The sequence below is a fragment of the Sander vitreus genome, chromosome 7 (genome assembly GCF_031162955.1).
Source record: "Sander vitreus isolate 19-12246 chromosome 7, sanVit1, whole genome shotgun sequence".
NCBI classification, from domain to species: domain Eukaryota; kingdom Metazoa; phylum Chordata; class Actinopteri; order Perciformes; family Percidae; genus Sander; species Sander vitreus.
In genome coordinates, this window is record NC_135861.1 from 29,690,894 (window position 1) to 29,708,865 (window position 17,972).

At 42.0% G+C, this 17,972-nt stretch overlaps 1 protein-coding gene and 1 long non-coding RNA gene across 2 annotated transcripts; one reads left to right on the forward strand and one right to left on the reverse strand.

Moving 5' to 3' along the window:
• Positions 1–1,344: 1,344 nt before the first annotated feature.
• LOC144521345 (vasopressin V2 receptor-like) lies at positions 1,345–10,979 on the reverse strand. The gene is made up of 6 exons (XM_078255889.1): positions 10,578–10,979; positions 8,848–9,093; positions 7,459–7,605; positions 4,070–4,355; positions 3,318–3,536; positions 1,345–2,256 (listed from the first exon to the last, which is right to left on the reverse strand). Exons 1-6 carry the CDS (start codon positions 10,845–10,847, stop codon positions 2,072–2,074), a joined length of 1,353 nt encoding a protein of 450 aa, XP_078112015.1. The 5' UTR covers positions 10,848–10,979; the 3' UTR covers positions 1,345–2,071.
• On the forward strand, positions 4,765–8,946 carry LOC144521347 (uncharacterized). The gene is made up of 3 exons (XR_013502297.1): positions 4,765–5,016; positions 7,466–7,621; positions 8,857–8,946. It is a non-coding gene; the product is annotated as an uncharacterized LOC144521347 (long non-coding RNA).
• Positions 10,980–17,972: the final 6,993 nt, after the last annotated feature.

Consider the following 17,972-nt stretch of genomic DNA (forward strand, 5'->3'; position numbering starts at 1 on the left):
ACACTGTATGCTACTTGTTTGTTTGAAAGAGGATTTAGTAATTTTACTGACCAAATGTAAGTATTGGTTTTCAAACCAATTAATAACAAAGTGTTAAATTGTTGTCTAAAAGTATTTGATTTTGACAGAAGTCTGTTGGTATCAATGGAGAATAGTTTCTCTCGTTCCGCCTTAAGTATCCACCTGTCTACGGACATAAATTTGAAGCAAATTTCTGTGAGTGGACGGGTTAATATTTGAGGGGAAGGAGTAGAGAAAATGGCTGCAGACAGGCCTGCTGTCTCAGTGTGTCCACATTCCCCTGCTCTAAACCCTGATTTTCCTTCAGTTACAGCAGACTGACCCTCATGACATTATGGGTATATTATATACGGTTACTCAACAAGTGAGTTTACTCTGATTGACTAAAACCTTCTGTTATTTTGCCTTTGATACAAGTATTTCAAAAGGAAAGGAGACTCTTTGAAAGACTGCAACTAAACCATTTAATTAAAACGTGAATGTCACTTGTTTTCCCAGTGCAGGGGTTTTTGAAAACAGTACTGCATAGCCACAGCACATTTTTGTTTTTTAAAAGGAACAAAAACAAATTCTTTAAGTTTCTGGAAAATGTGTTTAGTTGTGCCAGTTTTTTATGTATATATGTATGAATGTTTTTTATGGCTGTTGAAAGAATGAATAAATGGTTTTTAAAACATCTCATTGCATTTGTTATGTTCTGTCGAAGAATGAGAAGGAAATTCATTTTTAAATTGGCAGTCTGGAGCAAAACAATCACCCAAACGCATGCATTTACAGTAATTACATTTTATAAAATGTATTGCAGCAGTTTGTATCTACACTAACTGTTGTACTTACAGAAATAGTTTGACATTGTGGGAAATATGATTAGCCTTATTTGCCATTTGCTTCCTTGCCCAGGGATCAGTATGATGCATATGGCATAGCTACTGTGCTTAGCAGCCGATTAGCTTAGCTTACTGAAAACTGCTATTCAGGAACTATCAAATATAGCAAAATCACCCTAACACCTCGAAGCACACTTATTGGCACGTTATATATTGTTTAATTTGTATAAAAAACTTAAAAAATGACAAATTGTGGGTTTGGATTATTTTGTGTCTGGTAGCAGTGACTTCCTAGAGGAAAACTTTTTTGTCTACAAATTAAATAAACAAGATAAACCTACCAGTACCTCTAAACTAATTGAAATGGTTTATCTCACATACCTTTTATATTAATCTGTACAAAAAAAACAAAAGTATAAAATCGACAATATGACGTTTTTACGTGGGGTTACATGTAGCTACCCGACTATTTCTTGGATAAGAGCAGTTAGTGTATTTTCCTTTAAACACTAAGTTTTTTTTCTTCGGATTAATATACCTGAGATAAAATGTGTTCATTTGTGAGCTTAAGAAGTGCTGGTAGGTGGATTTAGTTCGTACAAAAACCTACGTTTTTCTCTGGGAAGTCGGGCCAAGTTTGTCATTTTTAGACTTTTAAAACACAAACGAGATATAATGTTAACTTGTTAGTGAGCTAAATCCTACTTCTACTTCCACCACGCTCATTAATTGCCAGTTATAAAAACTAAGTGTAAAAAACGACAATTCGTCGTATTACGTGCTTTATGTAGCTAACGTTAGTTACCCGACTAGCTAACTAGCTAGCTATTTCTTGGATAAAGGCAGACTAGAGTCATATCAACGGGTCCTCGGTATGGGGTCGTCCTCGGTGGAGAGGGACAGCTTCAAGTACCCTGGTATCCGTGTCCACATTACCGAGGACCTAACGTTAACGTTACTCCACATCGCTGTCTGGCAATGCGAGACTACCGAGGACCTGGGCGCAACATATTCCCTGTGTGGTGCAAAAGGCAACTCTCCGCTAAAAAGCGAGTAACGTTAAGTGTATTTCCCAAAATGTAAAAAACTATTTTTTAAACAACAGTAAAAGTAAGCGCTCTAGTTTTGTAGCATACTATAGATGGTACAATATACAGACTTTTTATTCACGTGTCCCATCATTACAGGATTTTGTACTTGACTGTGTTGGCTGTGTGTATTGTTCAGCAGTTGGAGTTGTGTGTGGTGATGGAGTCGTTTGGTAACGAGCCCCGGCGCTGTGAGGCGGTGCGACAGAGCAGCAGCAGGCGGAGCTCCGGGGAGACGCTGCTGGAGAAGGCCGAGTAGATCCACGGGTTGGTGCACGAGTTCAGACTGGCCAGCAGCATCAGCAGGGTGAACACTGCACCTACACACACACACACACACACACACACACACACACACACACACACACACACAGTGTTGAATTTGTATCAAATTCAGTGGTAGAGGAAGTATTCTGACTTTGTACTTAAAAGTACTAATACCACACTGTAAAATAAAAGTACAGTTATTATTAGGAAAATGTACTTAAAGTACAAAAATTAAAGAACTCAATGCAGAGAAATGGCCCCTGTGTGTACAATTTATGCAGAAGTCATTATTTGACATGATGTAGATTAAGACTTTTATTTCACGTATTACATATTTAGTATTTCTGCAAATATAGATAACTAGTTTCTAACTTAGTAATTCCATTCATATAACTCAGTTAACTTTTTCTGTTTTTGTATTTGACACAGAATTTGGTTTTATTCAAGATATCAAACCTTCAAGCTTTAGTGCGTAACGTTTTGATATTATTGAACGTCCGTTACATTCAAGCCATTGCCAAATGAGTTGCTACAAAGGTAATTAAGACTATCAGCTCCACACAACTCTCTCTGTATTTCTCAGTATGGCTATGTTCAGAAGATTGTGTCGTCCGGTGACTTTCGCGCGCAGAAACTCGAGTGAAGATAATTACCTCTTCTGAAGAGTCCATCATGTTTTTGTAATCCTCCGTGTCCTCCTTGGCTACTAGCAACTGTGTGGAGGAGGTGTGGGGGAGCGTGATCACGGACGGCTTGTATCATGTGGACGCGACGACAGTGTTGTTGTCATTACTTAGAATGACAACAAAAGAAACTACGCACTATAGCTTTAATGTAGACTCTAAATAATCTAATAATACATGTTATAAAAATTAAATGTTACTGTTATGAAAACCTTGTAAATACTGTTTGGTAGGTAAAGTGGTAACTTACAGTCAAGGAATAAATGATAGGGAAGCTTGTAGAGAATGAACTAGATTGCCAAGACTGAGGGATGTAGAGTATAAAAATACATTTTCACAAATTCAGGTGCAAAATGTGGACTTTTGTGTGTGTGTGTGTGTGTGTGTGTGTGTGTGTGTGTGTGTGTGTGCGTGCGTGTGTGTGCGCACACCGTTCTGAGATGGGTCGGGGTTCCAGGCGGCCCACAGCTGGACGCTGAAAAACGGGGCCCAGCAGAGCGAGTAGACGAGCACTATGACCAGCGTCATCCTCACTGTCTTTGACATGGCCGCTGATACCTCTCCACCACGGGCCGGGGGGGCTTTGGGTAAACGGCAGCACACAGCAGAGGGCGCTACAGGGCCAGGCAGCACATCAGGCTTCAACTCAACTAACAGAAAACCCACAGGATGAGGAGGCATGAACAAAAATGGGGAAAACATATGCCACAGTAGAATAGAATAAAATAAATATCTAGAGTAGAGTAGGGTATCGTTTGGATTTGAACAATTCTGATTCCATTTCTGTTTATGGATCCCGTTCCTTCATGCTTCTTGATTCCTATTCTTTGAGAGGCGGGGTGAAAAACATTTACACAATTCATATTCATTTATATTCATATTTACAATTCACTTCATACAGTTTATGGAACCTGTGAAATTAATTTCATACATAGTTTCATTTGATTTTGTTGCTGTTATCAAATAATATGATTCAACATTCCCTTTACTGTAACTGTAACCCGCCGAAATGACACAGGGTCCAACATACGTCGGGCCATATACAATCAGCCAGTTCCCAGAAAAAAAATAATATGCTCTAAGAATCCCCGGTTCTTGGCATTTTGGAATCGGTTCCAATTTGGAACTGGGTTTCGGTTCCCAACCCCTAATCTAGAGTGACAGCAGTCTGTGTGGGTCTCACCTGGGTGAACAGTGTATGTGTGAGAATCACAATGTGACATGATGCTGTTGGCCCCGAGTGGACCCATGGGCAGGTGCTGAGAGATGGATCCAGGGTCAAAGCTGGTGTCACTCCCAGGGTTTTTGAACATGAGTGGTGAAACGTACAGGGAGAGACTGGACCTCCCTCTGCAGCCTCCTGCCCCCGCTCTCTGGCTGTCCCGTCTGGATGGAGAGAGGGAGGCGGGGGACAGGCGGCGCTCTGACTTCAGGTGCAGACTGTTGTGGATCTCCATGAAGATTCGCACCTGTGGGAAGATGACACGTCCAGTGATGTTTGTGGTGAATTAAAAACCACCACATGCCGCGCTAGCTGTTTTAGAATTCAGAATTAGGGCTGGTTAAAATAATCAATTCTCAGATTTCTTTCAGCGGTGTCACTAAGGGCCATACTGGAAAATTAGAATCACATCAAGGGCCAGACATGTAGAGTTTATTGCTTGTATGTCATCGAAAAAGTCAAATATCTTTGACTGTATTATTGCATGTCTCCTATAGTCTTCTCACTGATAATTTGGTTGACAAAAATGTTGAAAAAATCCCAAAAAGCATAAAAAAATGTTGAATAAAGCAACAGAAATGCTGGAAAAAGCAGCAAAAACTTTGTAAAAAGTGACAAAAACTAGGCGGGCCAAAATTTATTGTGAACCAAAATATATATGGGGAATATATATGGGGGCCGGATCAAAATTTGCAGGGGGCCGGATTTTATGCGAGAAATCAACTATGTAGAGTTCAAATATGGGCCGTTTTAAGGAAATTGATGGCTAATTGCAAATTTTGTCCGACTGTGTGTCGCAGTTCAGCAGGAGCTCAGCAGGCTACGTGACAGCGGCCGGTGCTGCCTCGCCGCCCGGCGTGTCCTACTTCATAGACTCGCTGTGAGCTAGCTGGACCTCCGTCACGAAGGTAAGCCAGCGGCGCTCCATACCCACGCAAAGTCACCGGTTCTGGGTTACTGGACTACAAAATGCCGAGGCCCTGATGGAGCTCCAGGGCCTGCAGCTAGCCGCGATCTTTACCCATAGGATTGAAGGGACAGTAGCAGCAAATTAAATCCCTAATGTTCACAAAATTGAAATCGGACACCATAGTTAGCTTTATAAGACCTTGGGGTAGATGTTATATAAGTGGCGTGACGAAATTCAAACTGTAAATAGACTTTAATTATGCCGAAAGTGAAGCTAACTAGCTAGATGCGATCTGTACACATAGGATTGGAGGGACAGTAGCAGCTAACGAAATCCCTAGCTAATGTTCACAAAAATGCATTAAATTGAAATCGGACACCATAGTTAGCTTTATAAGACCTTGGGGTAGATGTTATATAAGTGGCGTGACGAAATTCAAACTAAATATACTGTAGTTATGCCGGCAGCTGGCAGCCAGCCAGCCAGCTCCGCGGAGCTCCGCGAAGCCCCGACCCCCAGTAGTCCAGTAGCCGAGAAACGGTGACTTTCACTGGGTATGGAGGTTGCCGTTTTCTCGTCAGACTGTGTGGAGCTCCTAAAGTCCGACACGTCTTACTAAATTTGCAATTAGCCATCAATTTTCGTAAAACGGCCCATAATTGAGCTTTATATAGTTGATTTCTCACATAAAAAAGTCTCAGAAGTGAATTTAATAACGAAATAGGACCTGCTGTCTCGTCTCCAATGTGTTTCTATGTGGTTCGCTCAAACCAATCAGCGTGCAGCTCATCTAAATATTCATGAGCATACCATATTTGGAAGAAAAGCTCTTGTTCCAAATAGAGCCATATTCACAGGGTAGTTAAGGGCCTAATAAAATAGCATTCGGGCAATTTTCAGCCCAACCAATGTTACATACCCTATTAGGAGACCTTAAGGAACAGTGTGAAATACCCTATATAACCATTCTATCACCCCTTTAATGTAAACATTAAAGCAACACTAGAGAACTTTTCCAGCTTCGGTCCCCCTATAGGTTGGAAGTGGAATTGTCCATTACATTACATTGTCCAGTTCATTCGAACTACAGATCCGCTAACCAATCTGGCAAACTTGCATAATGTAATATAATGGACAATTCCGCTTCCAACCTGTAGGGGGACCGAAGCTGGAAAAGTTCTCTAGTGTTGCTTTAACCTGGTGCATTCTAAAAAAAAATATTTGAGGGTTGCTTCTTGCTCGTACAATTTACAGCATAAGATCTCTGAGAATCTCCCAGGGTTGGAGGAATCGGAAAGGTAATTGAATCGGACATTGTGAACTGGAAACGAATCGATTTCGGGAAATCCTCGGCGATTCCCAAAACACCACATGAACCGTCAGCTGTTGTCAGAATCACTATTTTGTGTCTCCACCAGTGGTGGAATGTTACTAAGTACATTTACTCAAGTACGGTACTAAAGTACAAATTTGAGGTACTTTACTTTTCATGCTACTTTCTACTTCACTACATTAATCTGACAGCTTTAGTTACTAGTTACTTTACATATTATTATTTTTTGCACACAAAACACATAGTAGTTTATAAAATATGATGTTTTATTATAAATGAAACTAGCCAGCGATATAACGGCCTACAAGTCCAGCTGAAATGATTAGACCATTGATTTTAAGCCCCAAACGTCGTCTTCCAGGCAGCGCTGCCTGGAAGGCACTAGGATTAGGCAATGGTTAGGGTTAACTGCCTTGAAGTCGACATTGAGGGCTTAAAACACCATCGAGTCCATTAAACACAGAACTGTTTGGATTCTTTCCAGTTTAGAAAATGTGAGGATTTTTCTGCATTGAGTACTTTTACTTTTAATACTTTAAGTACATTTTCCTGATGATACTTACATGCTTTTACCAAGTAACAATTATTTTTTTTAAAGATTATTTTTGGGCTTTTCTGCCTTTAATGGATAGGACAGCTAGGTGAAAAAGGGGGGAAGACATGCAGGAAATCGTCACAGGTCGGACTCGAACACTGGACCTCTGCGTCGAGGCATAAGCCTCGAAGTATATGTGCACCTGCTCTACCCACTGAGCAACCCGGCCACCAAGTAACATTTTCAACGCAGGACTTTTACTTGTAACAACAGTATTTTTTACAGTGTGGTATTAGTACTTTTACTTAAGTAAAGGATCTGAATACTTCTTCCACAACTGGAGAGAGAGAGAGAGAGAGAGAGAGAGAGAGAGAGAGAGAGAGTGAGTGTGTGTGTCTAAATGGCTTATCTTACTGCCCAATATGTAGAAACATTTTCAATGCAGGACTTTTACTTGTAACAAGAGCATTTTTACAGTGTTGTATTAGTACTTTTACTTAAGTAAAGGATCTGAATACTTCTTCTACCACTGTAAAATCAATTCTATTCTGGTCTGGTCCGTCCCTCACTACCTGGCAGACAGTGATGATGAGGGCAGGGAGGATGAAGACAGCCAGGGTCATCCAGGTCACGTAGGCTTTGAGGCCCCACGACTCAACAAAGTTGCCCCAACACTCATAGACACCTGGAGCCACTTCTGAACGGGAGAAGATGAAAACCTGGAGGAGTAAAGAGGTGTGTTGGCTGCCGTTTGTAGAAGACCATCTAATTGACACGTTATGTCTTGTTTGTTTGATTTGTATTTTGAAAAGAAGATTAGAAATGACAAATTGTGGTTTTATATGTGGGTTTGTGTGGGTTCATTTCTTGGCCAGTAGCAGTGACTTCCTAGTGGTACAAATTAAACAAACAATATAAACCTACCAGCACCTCTAAAGTAAGCTAATTAACATGTTATATCTCACATATCACTTTATCATTAATCTGTAAAAAACAAAAAAAAACAAAAAAAAACTAGATATAAAGTCGACAATCCAATGTTTTATGGGGGTTATGTACCCGACTATTTCTTGGATAAGCGCTGCCTAGAGCCTATGCTGGTGGCCTTGCAACGGGCGGCTCCAAGCCAAGAAATGGTCTGGTACAAATCTCTCATTAAAACGGAAAATTGTTTCTCAACACATTTTTTTCTACGGGTTAAAGTTCCAATGTGTAGGAATTTCTCCCATCTAGCGTTGAGATCATATATCGCAATCAGCTCTCTCGCGCCACGCAGTTCAAAGTACGTATTACAGCTACGGTAGCCTTCACGCTTCAAAAAGCCAGTCTCTTGCTCTTTTCAATATCCTTTTTCTTTTTTTCTGGGCGAAGAAGAAGACTCCTGTTCCTGAAATTTGGATTTTGACTACGTGTGGTCCTCCATGTTCTTTTCTTCAAACTTGCCGGGGCCGGGAAGCTACGATACCCATTAGCAGCATTGGCAGCACCTGTGAGCTCATCATGTGACAGCGAAAACGCGAAAGGCGGAGCAGTACGTCCTGTATGTCCCTTACTGGCTAACGTATTTCAAGATGGCGCATGAATACGGAGCGTCTACCCCAGTTCATGCGAACGCAAATGTGACATTTCAAGCCAATAGGAATACTTGGAATTGATGGTGGTGGTAAATATTCATGAAAAAGGACAAGTCTGTGAACGGGCAACACAGATTTGAATAATGAACAACTAAACACGTTACACACTGGACCTTTAATATACCTGAGATATAGCGTGTTAATTTGTGAGTTTAAAAAGTGCTGGTAGGTGGATTTTGTTCGTACAAAACCCAAAGTTTTCTTTTTCTTCTTCCTTCTGTTTTCGAGCAGACTTTGAGTAAACTAAATCTAGTTATTTATAAATTCTGGTGTTCCTTTTTCTAAGTCTGATCTAAGTTGTATTCCTTTCTTGTGTTCATGACTGACCTGTGGCAGGCTGAGCAGCAGTGACAGCCCCCATGCCAGCAGTATGAAGCTGTTCCAGCGTTGGGTGGCGCCGCTGCGGTGCGCCTGCAAGGGGCAGCAGATGGCGTAGTGCCGGTCCATCGTCATGGCTACGATCATGTAAGAGGAGGCGAACATCCCGAGGACCTGCAGGTATTTCACCAGGCGACACAGGAAGTCCGGGCCAGGAAAGCGGCCTTTAGCATCCCACACCAGCTGGGGCAACACCTCAGAGAGGAAGAAGAGGGGGAGGAAGGGTGGAGTGAGATGCAGGGAGGGGGTGCACCCAGTGTGTGCACCTGTGGTCCTGTGTTTTTATAGAAAGAATCACCTTGATGTCGCGCTAACACAAAAATTACTTCCGGGTAGAACTGACCGTTGAGTTGAATTGCGGAGATGTGAGAATTCGGCAAACTTGTATATTTCTGTTGTCATTTTCAGGCATAACTGTAGCGTTTAAAGATACAGTATATATAGTTACACGTTTTTGCTGTGCTTATTTTCTGTCCTTTGTTGCTTTGCTAGCGTCTTTGATAAACTAAATTTAGTGTTAGGAACAGCAGTTTTGGTGGTCATTTTCTTTAGTCTGTGGCCCAACAGGTAAATTAGCTCTCCATGCTAACGTTAGTGACAGTGTTGACATATAAAAAGTAGGGCTGTCAAAATAACGCGTTCATTTCGATTAATTAATCTGAGAAAAAATAACGCGTTAAAAAAATTAACGCAGATTAATCCATTCCATATTGGCGTTTGCATACAGATGAAAATCTGATGCCACTGATATGTCTGCGCTTCTCTCTGCTGCTCTGAAACAGATGTTACATGAAACACAAACCCCGCTGCACGTGACGCTAGTTAACACAATACTCAACAGCAGCTAACGTTAGCCTACCGCTAGCTAGTAGCTGGATTAAACACATGCTGACAGCTAACGCTAAACGGTGTAAAGTGTGACTGTGTTTTACTGTAGAGGATTCAACACCGGGGTGTAACAATCTGCAGCTGCCGTCGGAGAAACAACACAGACGGTGCGTTCAATGAAACTGGTAAACTACAGCCTCCTGGTGCATTTGAAGTTATTGTAAATGTCCTTTTCCTATCTGGTTGTTGTTTTTGTCGTTCAACAGCAATTTACTAGTGAAATAACTTATTGTTATTGTTATTCATTATTATTAAATCATTTAATTTTGACCATATGGCCTTAGACAAGCCGTTCTTTGATGTCACCAACTGTTGTTTAGTACCCTTTTTTTTTTCTTTTCTTTTTTTACTTTCTTAAAAAGTATCGGTTCAGGCACCGTTAATTATGTATGCGATTCATTTTGATTAATTAATCACAGAGTATGTAATTAATTAGATTACATTTTTTAATCGATTGACAGCCATAATAAAAAGCATCAAACATGCATTTTAGATGAATGAGATGAAAATATATCCAGTTGTTCATCGTCCCTGTTTGTTCAGCACCGTTAAAGTGTATGTACGGGACGCAGGAGTTTTCTACCCAGAAGTTATTGTAAACCAACATTATGATTGGGTCTATATTTGTCAAAATGACTTGTTTCACTGTTGAATCAGAATTTGATCCACATGCGGAAAGTCTAGAAGAGCCTCACAATTAAATAATTGAATCCCCATTCAAGTTAGCAAGTTAGTTCTCTGTGTGGGTCAGACATCTTTGTGGGGACCAAAATGCTGACAATTCATGTTACCTGGAACAGCGCCACCACCAGGTCGGCCAGACACAGGTTGAGCATGAACTGGTGCAGCGGGTTGTGGTGTCCTCGCCGCCTTAGCAACACCACAAGCACCAGCCCGTTGCCGAACAGCGCCATCACCAAGATGATGGCAAGCACCACCACCTCGGCCACCGCCAGGACGGCGTCACGCTCCCAGTCTGTGACGTTGGTACCCGCCGGGGTCACAGAGACCACCGACCAGCCAATGGACGGGTATGAGTCTGTTACCACGGAGACTGACATGTTGGCTGGGAGAGGAGCAGAGAAACAGGACTGACACACCACCAATATAAAATATATTTATGAATAAATAAATGTATAAAAAAATACACTATAATAAGAAGGACATGAACTCCTACCAAATTCCATGGTAACCTATCCAATAGAGACATGTCACTATTATGGTAACATGTTTTTAGCTATTTTATTTCGGTTTGTTGGATTGTTTGTCCGTCAATAGGATTATGGAAAAACTACTGGCCCGATTTTCATGAAACTTGCTGGAAGGGTGGAGCATGGGTCAGGCAAAAACCCATTCAATTTTGGAGCTTATCCGAATAACGGGGCAGATACACAAATCATTTTTCACTTTTGTTAACGTTGCAAGATAGCACTGGCAGAGGTGTGGGTGCTCTGAGTGCCCTTCAAGTTGCTTCTGCAGACATTTTAGTACAAGAGGCCTGTTGACCCTGATCTACTGGAACCTGTTTGCCAAGAAATCCAATATCCAGCCAATGAGATTTAAGGGAGCAGTGTGTAGGATTTAGTTAGCGTGCGGGTTGCAACCAACTAAATACCCCTCCACTCACGCCTTTCATAACGTTGCATAAAATGGAAATACTCAAGTACCTCAAAATCGGACCTAGGTACAGTACTTGCATAAATAAAGTAAATGCACTTTCCACCACTGCCTGTGAACTTATTGTGTTATTCTTCACCCAATTAGTGAATGCCAATTAGCAGTTCCCCTCTTTTCTCTGCAGTCCTCAGACATATTGCCAAAAATGATCACAGGGTGTATTGTGACGCCAGTGATTATGAAACAGGCATTCAGTTCACAGTTTGTTTATAATGACCAGCGACTGGATGTGTCTATAGCTGTATGTTTGTGGTTAAAGTTGGTGCCACGTATACTTTATCTGACCTCTACTGTCTGTAAACCTCCCACCAACACACACAGCTGAAGTCAATAGGGGTCAATATGTACGGTCAAGCTCCAGTGAGCACTTTAATTGTAAAACAATGAGACGTGAAACAATGTTTACAGCAGCGCCTTCACACACTTTTACAGTTGAGCACACACGGAGACGCACACATTCGGAGGCATGCGGAGAGGGCCCCTCATGTGAGATATTTACTGAGTGCAAATGTGCAAGCTCTAATAAGGTCACATTTGTTTGACCAATCTCCAGCGATCAGCATTACACACTCATGGCAGTTAGGGGTTTATCAAAAACTGACGAGCAAGTGCAAAGACAAGTACATTTGGTTACAAGTGCTCTACTTAAGTTTAATTTGGTGGTACTTGTACCTTACTAGAATATTTCCATTTAAAGCTGTGGCATGTACATTTGTTTGTGGCGTCATTGGGCAGAAAAAAAATAATAACTAATAACCTAATCTACCAATCTAATAACCTTTTAGCATATTGTAATTCAAGTGCTGTGAGAGAAAACTAGACGACTCCTCTTGGCTCTGTTTTCAGGCTTTAGAAAATCTAGCCCGTGACGTGAGACTTTGGCCAATCACAGGTCATTTCAGAGAGAGAGAGATCGTTCCTATTGGCTGTTCTACAAATGCAGATGTGCATGCATGTCCCTTCACATGGTGAAAGCCTGATTCAATGACGGAAAGTCCTGCAGAAAAAGTTGCTATTCCAGCATTGGCAACAACTGCCGACACTGCAGAGGAACCCCAGAACAGGCAGACAGACTCAAAATAAATGCAATAAAACACATGTCAATATCTGCAAAGTGTTTTAGAGATGGAGAGAAAATGTTGCTTCTAGTTTAGCCTTCTAACCGTAGCCAAAGACTCACGTCTGCGGCTAATTCAAGTTCATGTTTCTGTAGCGAGCTAGAGCCTCAAGTCATCTCAAAGGGCTTTACAAAGAAAACAGGATGTATTTCTCATAGAATTGCTGCTATATAATGGATTGTGGATCACAGTCACGAGGGGGATGACCGAAATGAAAGACTAGTACTAGTTGACTGTATGAAGCGAGGGGTTGAGGACAGAGAGGGGAGAGCTGCAGCAGGAGAGCTGGGTTTTACTATTCTAGCATTTTTTTTGGCTTGTGACCTATCACAGAAACATGTCTACTCTAAACTTCTCAAACGGTTTCATTTAAATATCTGTTTGAGGCAGTGGTGTAGTCTAGTTTTTTGAATATAGTGTGATTTTTTTACCTCTCAGCTTCATACCCACTCGTTCCAGAGCGAGGCGTTATTATCAAGGAGGTAAGCATCTGTCAACAACCCGTAGATCCTATGGCGCCATTTTGATGCTAACAAGCACTCACCCGCCGTTAGCATTCCATTGACTGCCATTCATTTTGACGCCACTTTGACAGCGAATAACTTTACATCTGAAGCGTTTAAAGACTTTATTTGTCCATTGTTTATTTATAAAGAAACACGACAATGTATAAAAGGCTCCATTACCTTGTACCTCACGTTATGACTCCGTAGTAGACGTTTTTGTAAAAATGGGCTATCTATTGTGTCATAACCATGCGACTTACTGTCGCATAGTAGAGGAATTACCGTATAGTACAGGAGAAGCTCGCATTAGCTGTTAAGTTTAATTACTAATGTTAACTAGCATTTTAGTTAGCAGTTAATTAGCCTGTGTCCATGTTATCTCCTCACATATACCTACGCTCTCCGTCTCTGCAAAATTGGGAATGATTGAGATTTCTCTTGGCACAGCTACCGGAAGACTTATAACTTTCAGACAGTTTGCTCACGCCACATCTACGTCTTCAAGCTCAGTTGGAGGCTGCACAGTAACGCTCAACGCTCACCGGAAAAGTGCTTCTAATGTCCTTCACTGGTCTCCGTTTATATACTGTCTATGGTTATTATGGATCCCACGTAACTTTTAGGCAAGTCCCGCCCTACGAAGCAGCCCGATCGGTTGTGGTTAGGCATTGACCTTGAGTGGTTAAGGTTAGGATAGCCGATTGGTCAGGGGATAGGACCTGAACAAATCGGGTTACGTTACCTTGCGTAGGCATAGACGCCTGGCCAATTAGAAGAAGTTGCGTGGGTTCCATAATAACGCCAGAGCGACACTCCATACGTTTTTTGTAACGTTACCATCTACAGTATAGCATCAGCCTCATCTGGCTCATTTCCTGTAGTTTCTGTAACGTTAACGTGTTCTGCAGTGTCTTTCGAAGCGGCAGTAGCTTCAGGGTAAAGCTTAGATCGGGCCCAAAAAAAAAATCAAGCCCGACCCTATCCGAACCCGTGCACATTGTGTTCGAGCCCGGGCCGGCCCGACACATTAACTGTAATTATGAGCCCGAGCCAGATTTAAACCCGACAATTTTTTTAAAACGTGGGCCGTTTATAACTGACGTTCTCAACTACAATTCCGAGTTGTTTGAACTACAGAAATCTGTTTAGAATGATCTTAATGAATAATGCAACAAGGACGAAGCATGTGAACTGCGTTGTTTGTTTATTCAGAATGGAATGGGTCGCAAGTGGATCCGAATGAAGAAAAAGAGGAAAGAAAACTCGACCGTAGCAGCTCCCTCAGCAACATAATCAAAGCCCTGGAACCATATAGGAGACTTTCTTGTCTCGATCACCTAATTAATAGCCTACTGTCCTTCGCCACGGTCTGCATGTCGACGCACCGGCCGACAACGCGCCGGATATAGGAGAGACCATATCTGCTGCTAAAGGACTCGTGAGATATCTCAAACAATCTGGCCTGGTTGCGCAATTATCGAAGACAGTGGTACAGATGGGGGAGACACATTAATTAAGCACAGTTTACCGAACGAAAGTGTGACCGTTCTGTCACAAAACAATCGTCGTTACGTAACGTTATCGTCGTGCTTTTTTCAGTGGGTTTATGAAAACCCTTGACCTTTCCCAGTGGGTGTTACGGCGTATACCTGCATATCACGTAGACTACACCACTGGTTTGAGACTTAAAGAGGTCAAAGTATCCAATATTTTCAAAAACAAAAGCAAAGATTGAAGAAAGGTCCTACATTTTAACATAAATGTGTAGAGCAGAAATGATTTTTTTCTTATCACCTCTCCGATGTTGACCCCAATGTTGGGAACCTCAGGACTCCACGGAACTGCGTATGCAAACTAGCTCCACCTCCAGCAGCTCCAACAGTAAAATGCTGCTTACAAACTGACGCACCAGTATTAGTAATGTAATAATGTTATATATAATAATATATTAGTCACAGGGACATGTCACTGAGTCCTTTTACTTTTGATACTTTATGTTCATTTTGCTGATAATAACACTTGCGCACTTTAACTTAAATGCAGGTATTTCACTAGAGTAAAAAAAATCTGAGTACTTCTTCCACCACTGTCAACAGGAAAATCAGAAACAAACAGAAACAGAGGATCTACTGCACTTTAGCTGATGGTGGTTTCCCTTGAAACCTCTGCTTTGTTGACATCTTTTGGCTCTGTCAATCCAATTAGAAGACCGGACACCTGCTGGTGAATACTTACAATACAGTACAATTTATCTAAAAAGCTCAAATCAGTCCTCTCCACGTATGTTTTTTAAAAACCGTTCTTATCTACATTATTCCGGTCAGAAATGATCTCCCGTCAACTGAAACACTCTAAACACAAAAGTAAACTTCCACCTGTAACCTCCACAGCCTCATTAAAAGCAACATCCGCATCATACCGATTTTAATTCCCCTATTTCAAGCAGAAAAACAGAGAGAGGAGGAAGCACAAGCGAGCGTAGACGTCTCACTCACCTCGTCCTCGCCCTCAGCGTCCCGTGAAGCATCTGTAGGCTCCAGGACAACCTGATCTGCTTTTGCACAAACTAGCCGCATCCATGCTGGGTTCCCCTCTTACTTATTACTCAGCCAACTCCCGCTGCTGACTCCCGTCTCCCCTTCTCCTCCTGTCTTCCTCCCTGTCCCCCCCCGCCCCCTCCACTTTTAACACATCCCTCCCCTTTTCTTGGTTTTATGAAAAGCAGGGGTAAAATAAAGATGGGGTACTCGAGAGGAGAGCGAGCGGGTTGTTTTGATGTCCGGGCTGCAGCGGTGAATTAATGTCATTTCCTGCTGATTGTTTAGATATGAACCATGTTGCTGTTGGCCCGACTTTGATCCCCATTAAGTGCAGGACAAGGAGTGCACACGAAGGCCGTGGACCAGCAGATCAAATTAGATTCCTGTTATTAGCGTCCCAGAATGATCAAAGACCTCTCATACGCACTCATTAAACTGATATGTGTACGTGTGTTTTGGCATCGGCGGGCGGTAGAGAGGGAGCAGAGACAGCGTCAGATGTTGTGACAGATAGGATGTTTTGGGAGAGAAATGAGAAGGCAGCAACAGGAGGAGAGTTGTCCTTTTCTTTCTCACCCCTGCTCACTGTTTTTCCTCTCTCTCTCTCTCTCTCTCTCTCTCCCCCTCTCTCTCCGTCTCCTGCATTCCACCTCTCGTTCTGCTATAATCTGTTTGCCTCCCCTCAATTGCTCCCTCATCGGGGGAAGCCTCTAATTATCGAGGGGCCCGCTGAGAGCCCTTAAACATACACACAGAAACATGAACACACAGTCGCACATGGGGCTGCTCAAGCTGTTTCTTTTCCTATTTTGATATTATGAAACGTAGTTATCAGTGGGCTCTAACTACTGCAAATATTTAACGATATCATGAAAAAGATGAAATGACAAAAAGTCTTGGATACATTTTTGTTAGTGTCATCCCATGAAAGAAATCACATTACACATCCATGTAGCGAAATTCATTCTTCACTTTAACCAATCAGCCCTTACAGCGCCCGGGGACCAACTCCAGATCTGAGCCAGTGCCTTGATCAAGTAGCCTGACAGGCCAGACCCACATCAAGATGTTGGGTCTGGGAACTCACCATTGGCAGGGCTCAATCCGAGGGGCGGGACAAACGGTTGTCTTTCAAATTCCCTCTGCACGCAATAGGATAGCGCTACAACCAGGCAGAGCAACGAAGAAGGTAGCGAAGCTAAACTTTTGCCGTATCCGGTTGGCAAAACTCCGAACACATCTTCCTTTTTTAAGAATGATTTCAGTGCCGTTCTTTGTTCTTTTCTCAAAGAAAAGCTTAACTCCAAGTCTTCCAGAAGACCGCTGTTCCCAGCAGCAGTAGCCATAAGCCCGCCCACAGACTCTATACACGATGTGATTGGCTTGACTAGAGTTTGGTTTTTCCAGCTCGCAAGCCAACGGAGAGTGCCTAGACCCCCCCTGGCTGTAAATTAAATTTGCTGTCGCTAGGGTGCGTCTAGATTTCTAGACTATTGATCAAGGGTACTGACTGGAGAACCTAATCAACATGTTTTTAAAGGTGGGGGAAACCAGAGCACCCCAGAGGAAAACCCATGCAGACATGGGGAGAACATGCAAACATCCGCACAGAAAGGCCTGGGTACGCCCGAGATTCGAACCCTCTTGCTGGGCTGTCCACTGGGCCACCATGCTGCTGAAAAAGTCCAAAACCAACGAAGCATCCATCTCACAATATGTTCTGACTTCCTCAGTCTGTCTATGGATCATTTAATACTGAAGACATTGAGCCAGTAAATAGTGCTTGTGTTGGGACTATTTTCAGCAGTGGATTAACATCTTTGCTAATACAGCAAACTCCCTTGGTATTTTTTAAAAAGAAATTAAGATTTATCTTTTTAATCTGGCTTTTAATGAGGGGTAATCCCACTTTTGACATGAAGTATCTGCATCAATATAAAGTATCAAAATAAAAGTACTCATTATGCAGAATAGCCCATTTCAGAATAATGTATATATTATATTACTGAATTATAATTATTGATGCATTAATGCAGCGCTTCTCAAAGTCTGGACCGAGGGCCGCATCCGGACCAAACGGCGAGTCCATCAGGATCAGGATCCATACATTGTTAGTAATGTTGACCATACACGGAAACAAAATAAACAAAAAGCGTCCAGAAAAAACCTGACAAAAATGTCAAAGCGACAAAAACTTTTACTTTTACTACATGAAGCTGAGAATACTGCTGTACTTTTACTACATGAATCTGAGAATACTGCTGTACTTTTACTACATGAATCTGAGAATACTGCTGTACTTTTACTACATGAATCTGAGAATACTGCTGTACTTTTACTACATG

Excerpts from the sequence above, each read along its gene's own strand:
- LOC144521345 (XM_078255889.1), bottom strand. The coding sequence starts at position 10,847 with ATGTCAGTCTCCGTGGTAACAGACTCATACCCGTCCATTGGCTGGTCG. Across the intron at positions 3,537-4,069 it reads CACATACACTGTTCACCCAG|TTGAGTTGAAGCCTGATGTG; the intron begins GTGAGACCCACA and ends GTTTTCTGTTAG. Across the intron at positions 2,257-3,317 it reads CCCCGACCCATCTCAGAACG|GTGCAGTGTTCACCCTGCTG; the intron begins GTGTGCGCACAC and ends GTGTGTGTGTAG.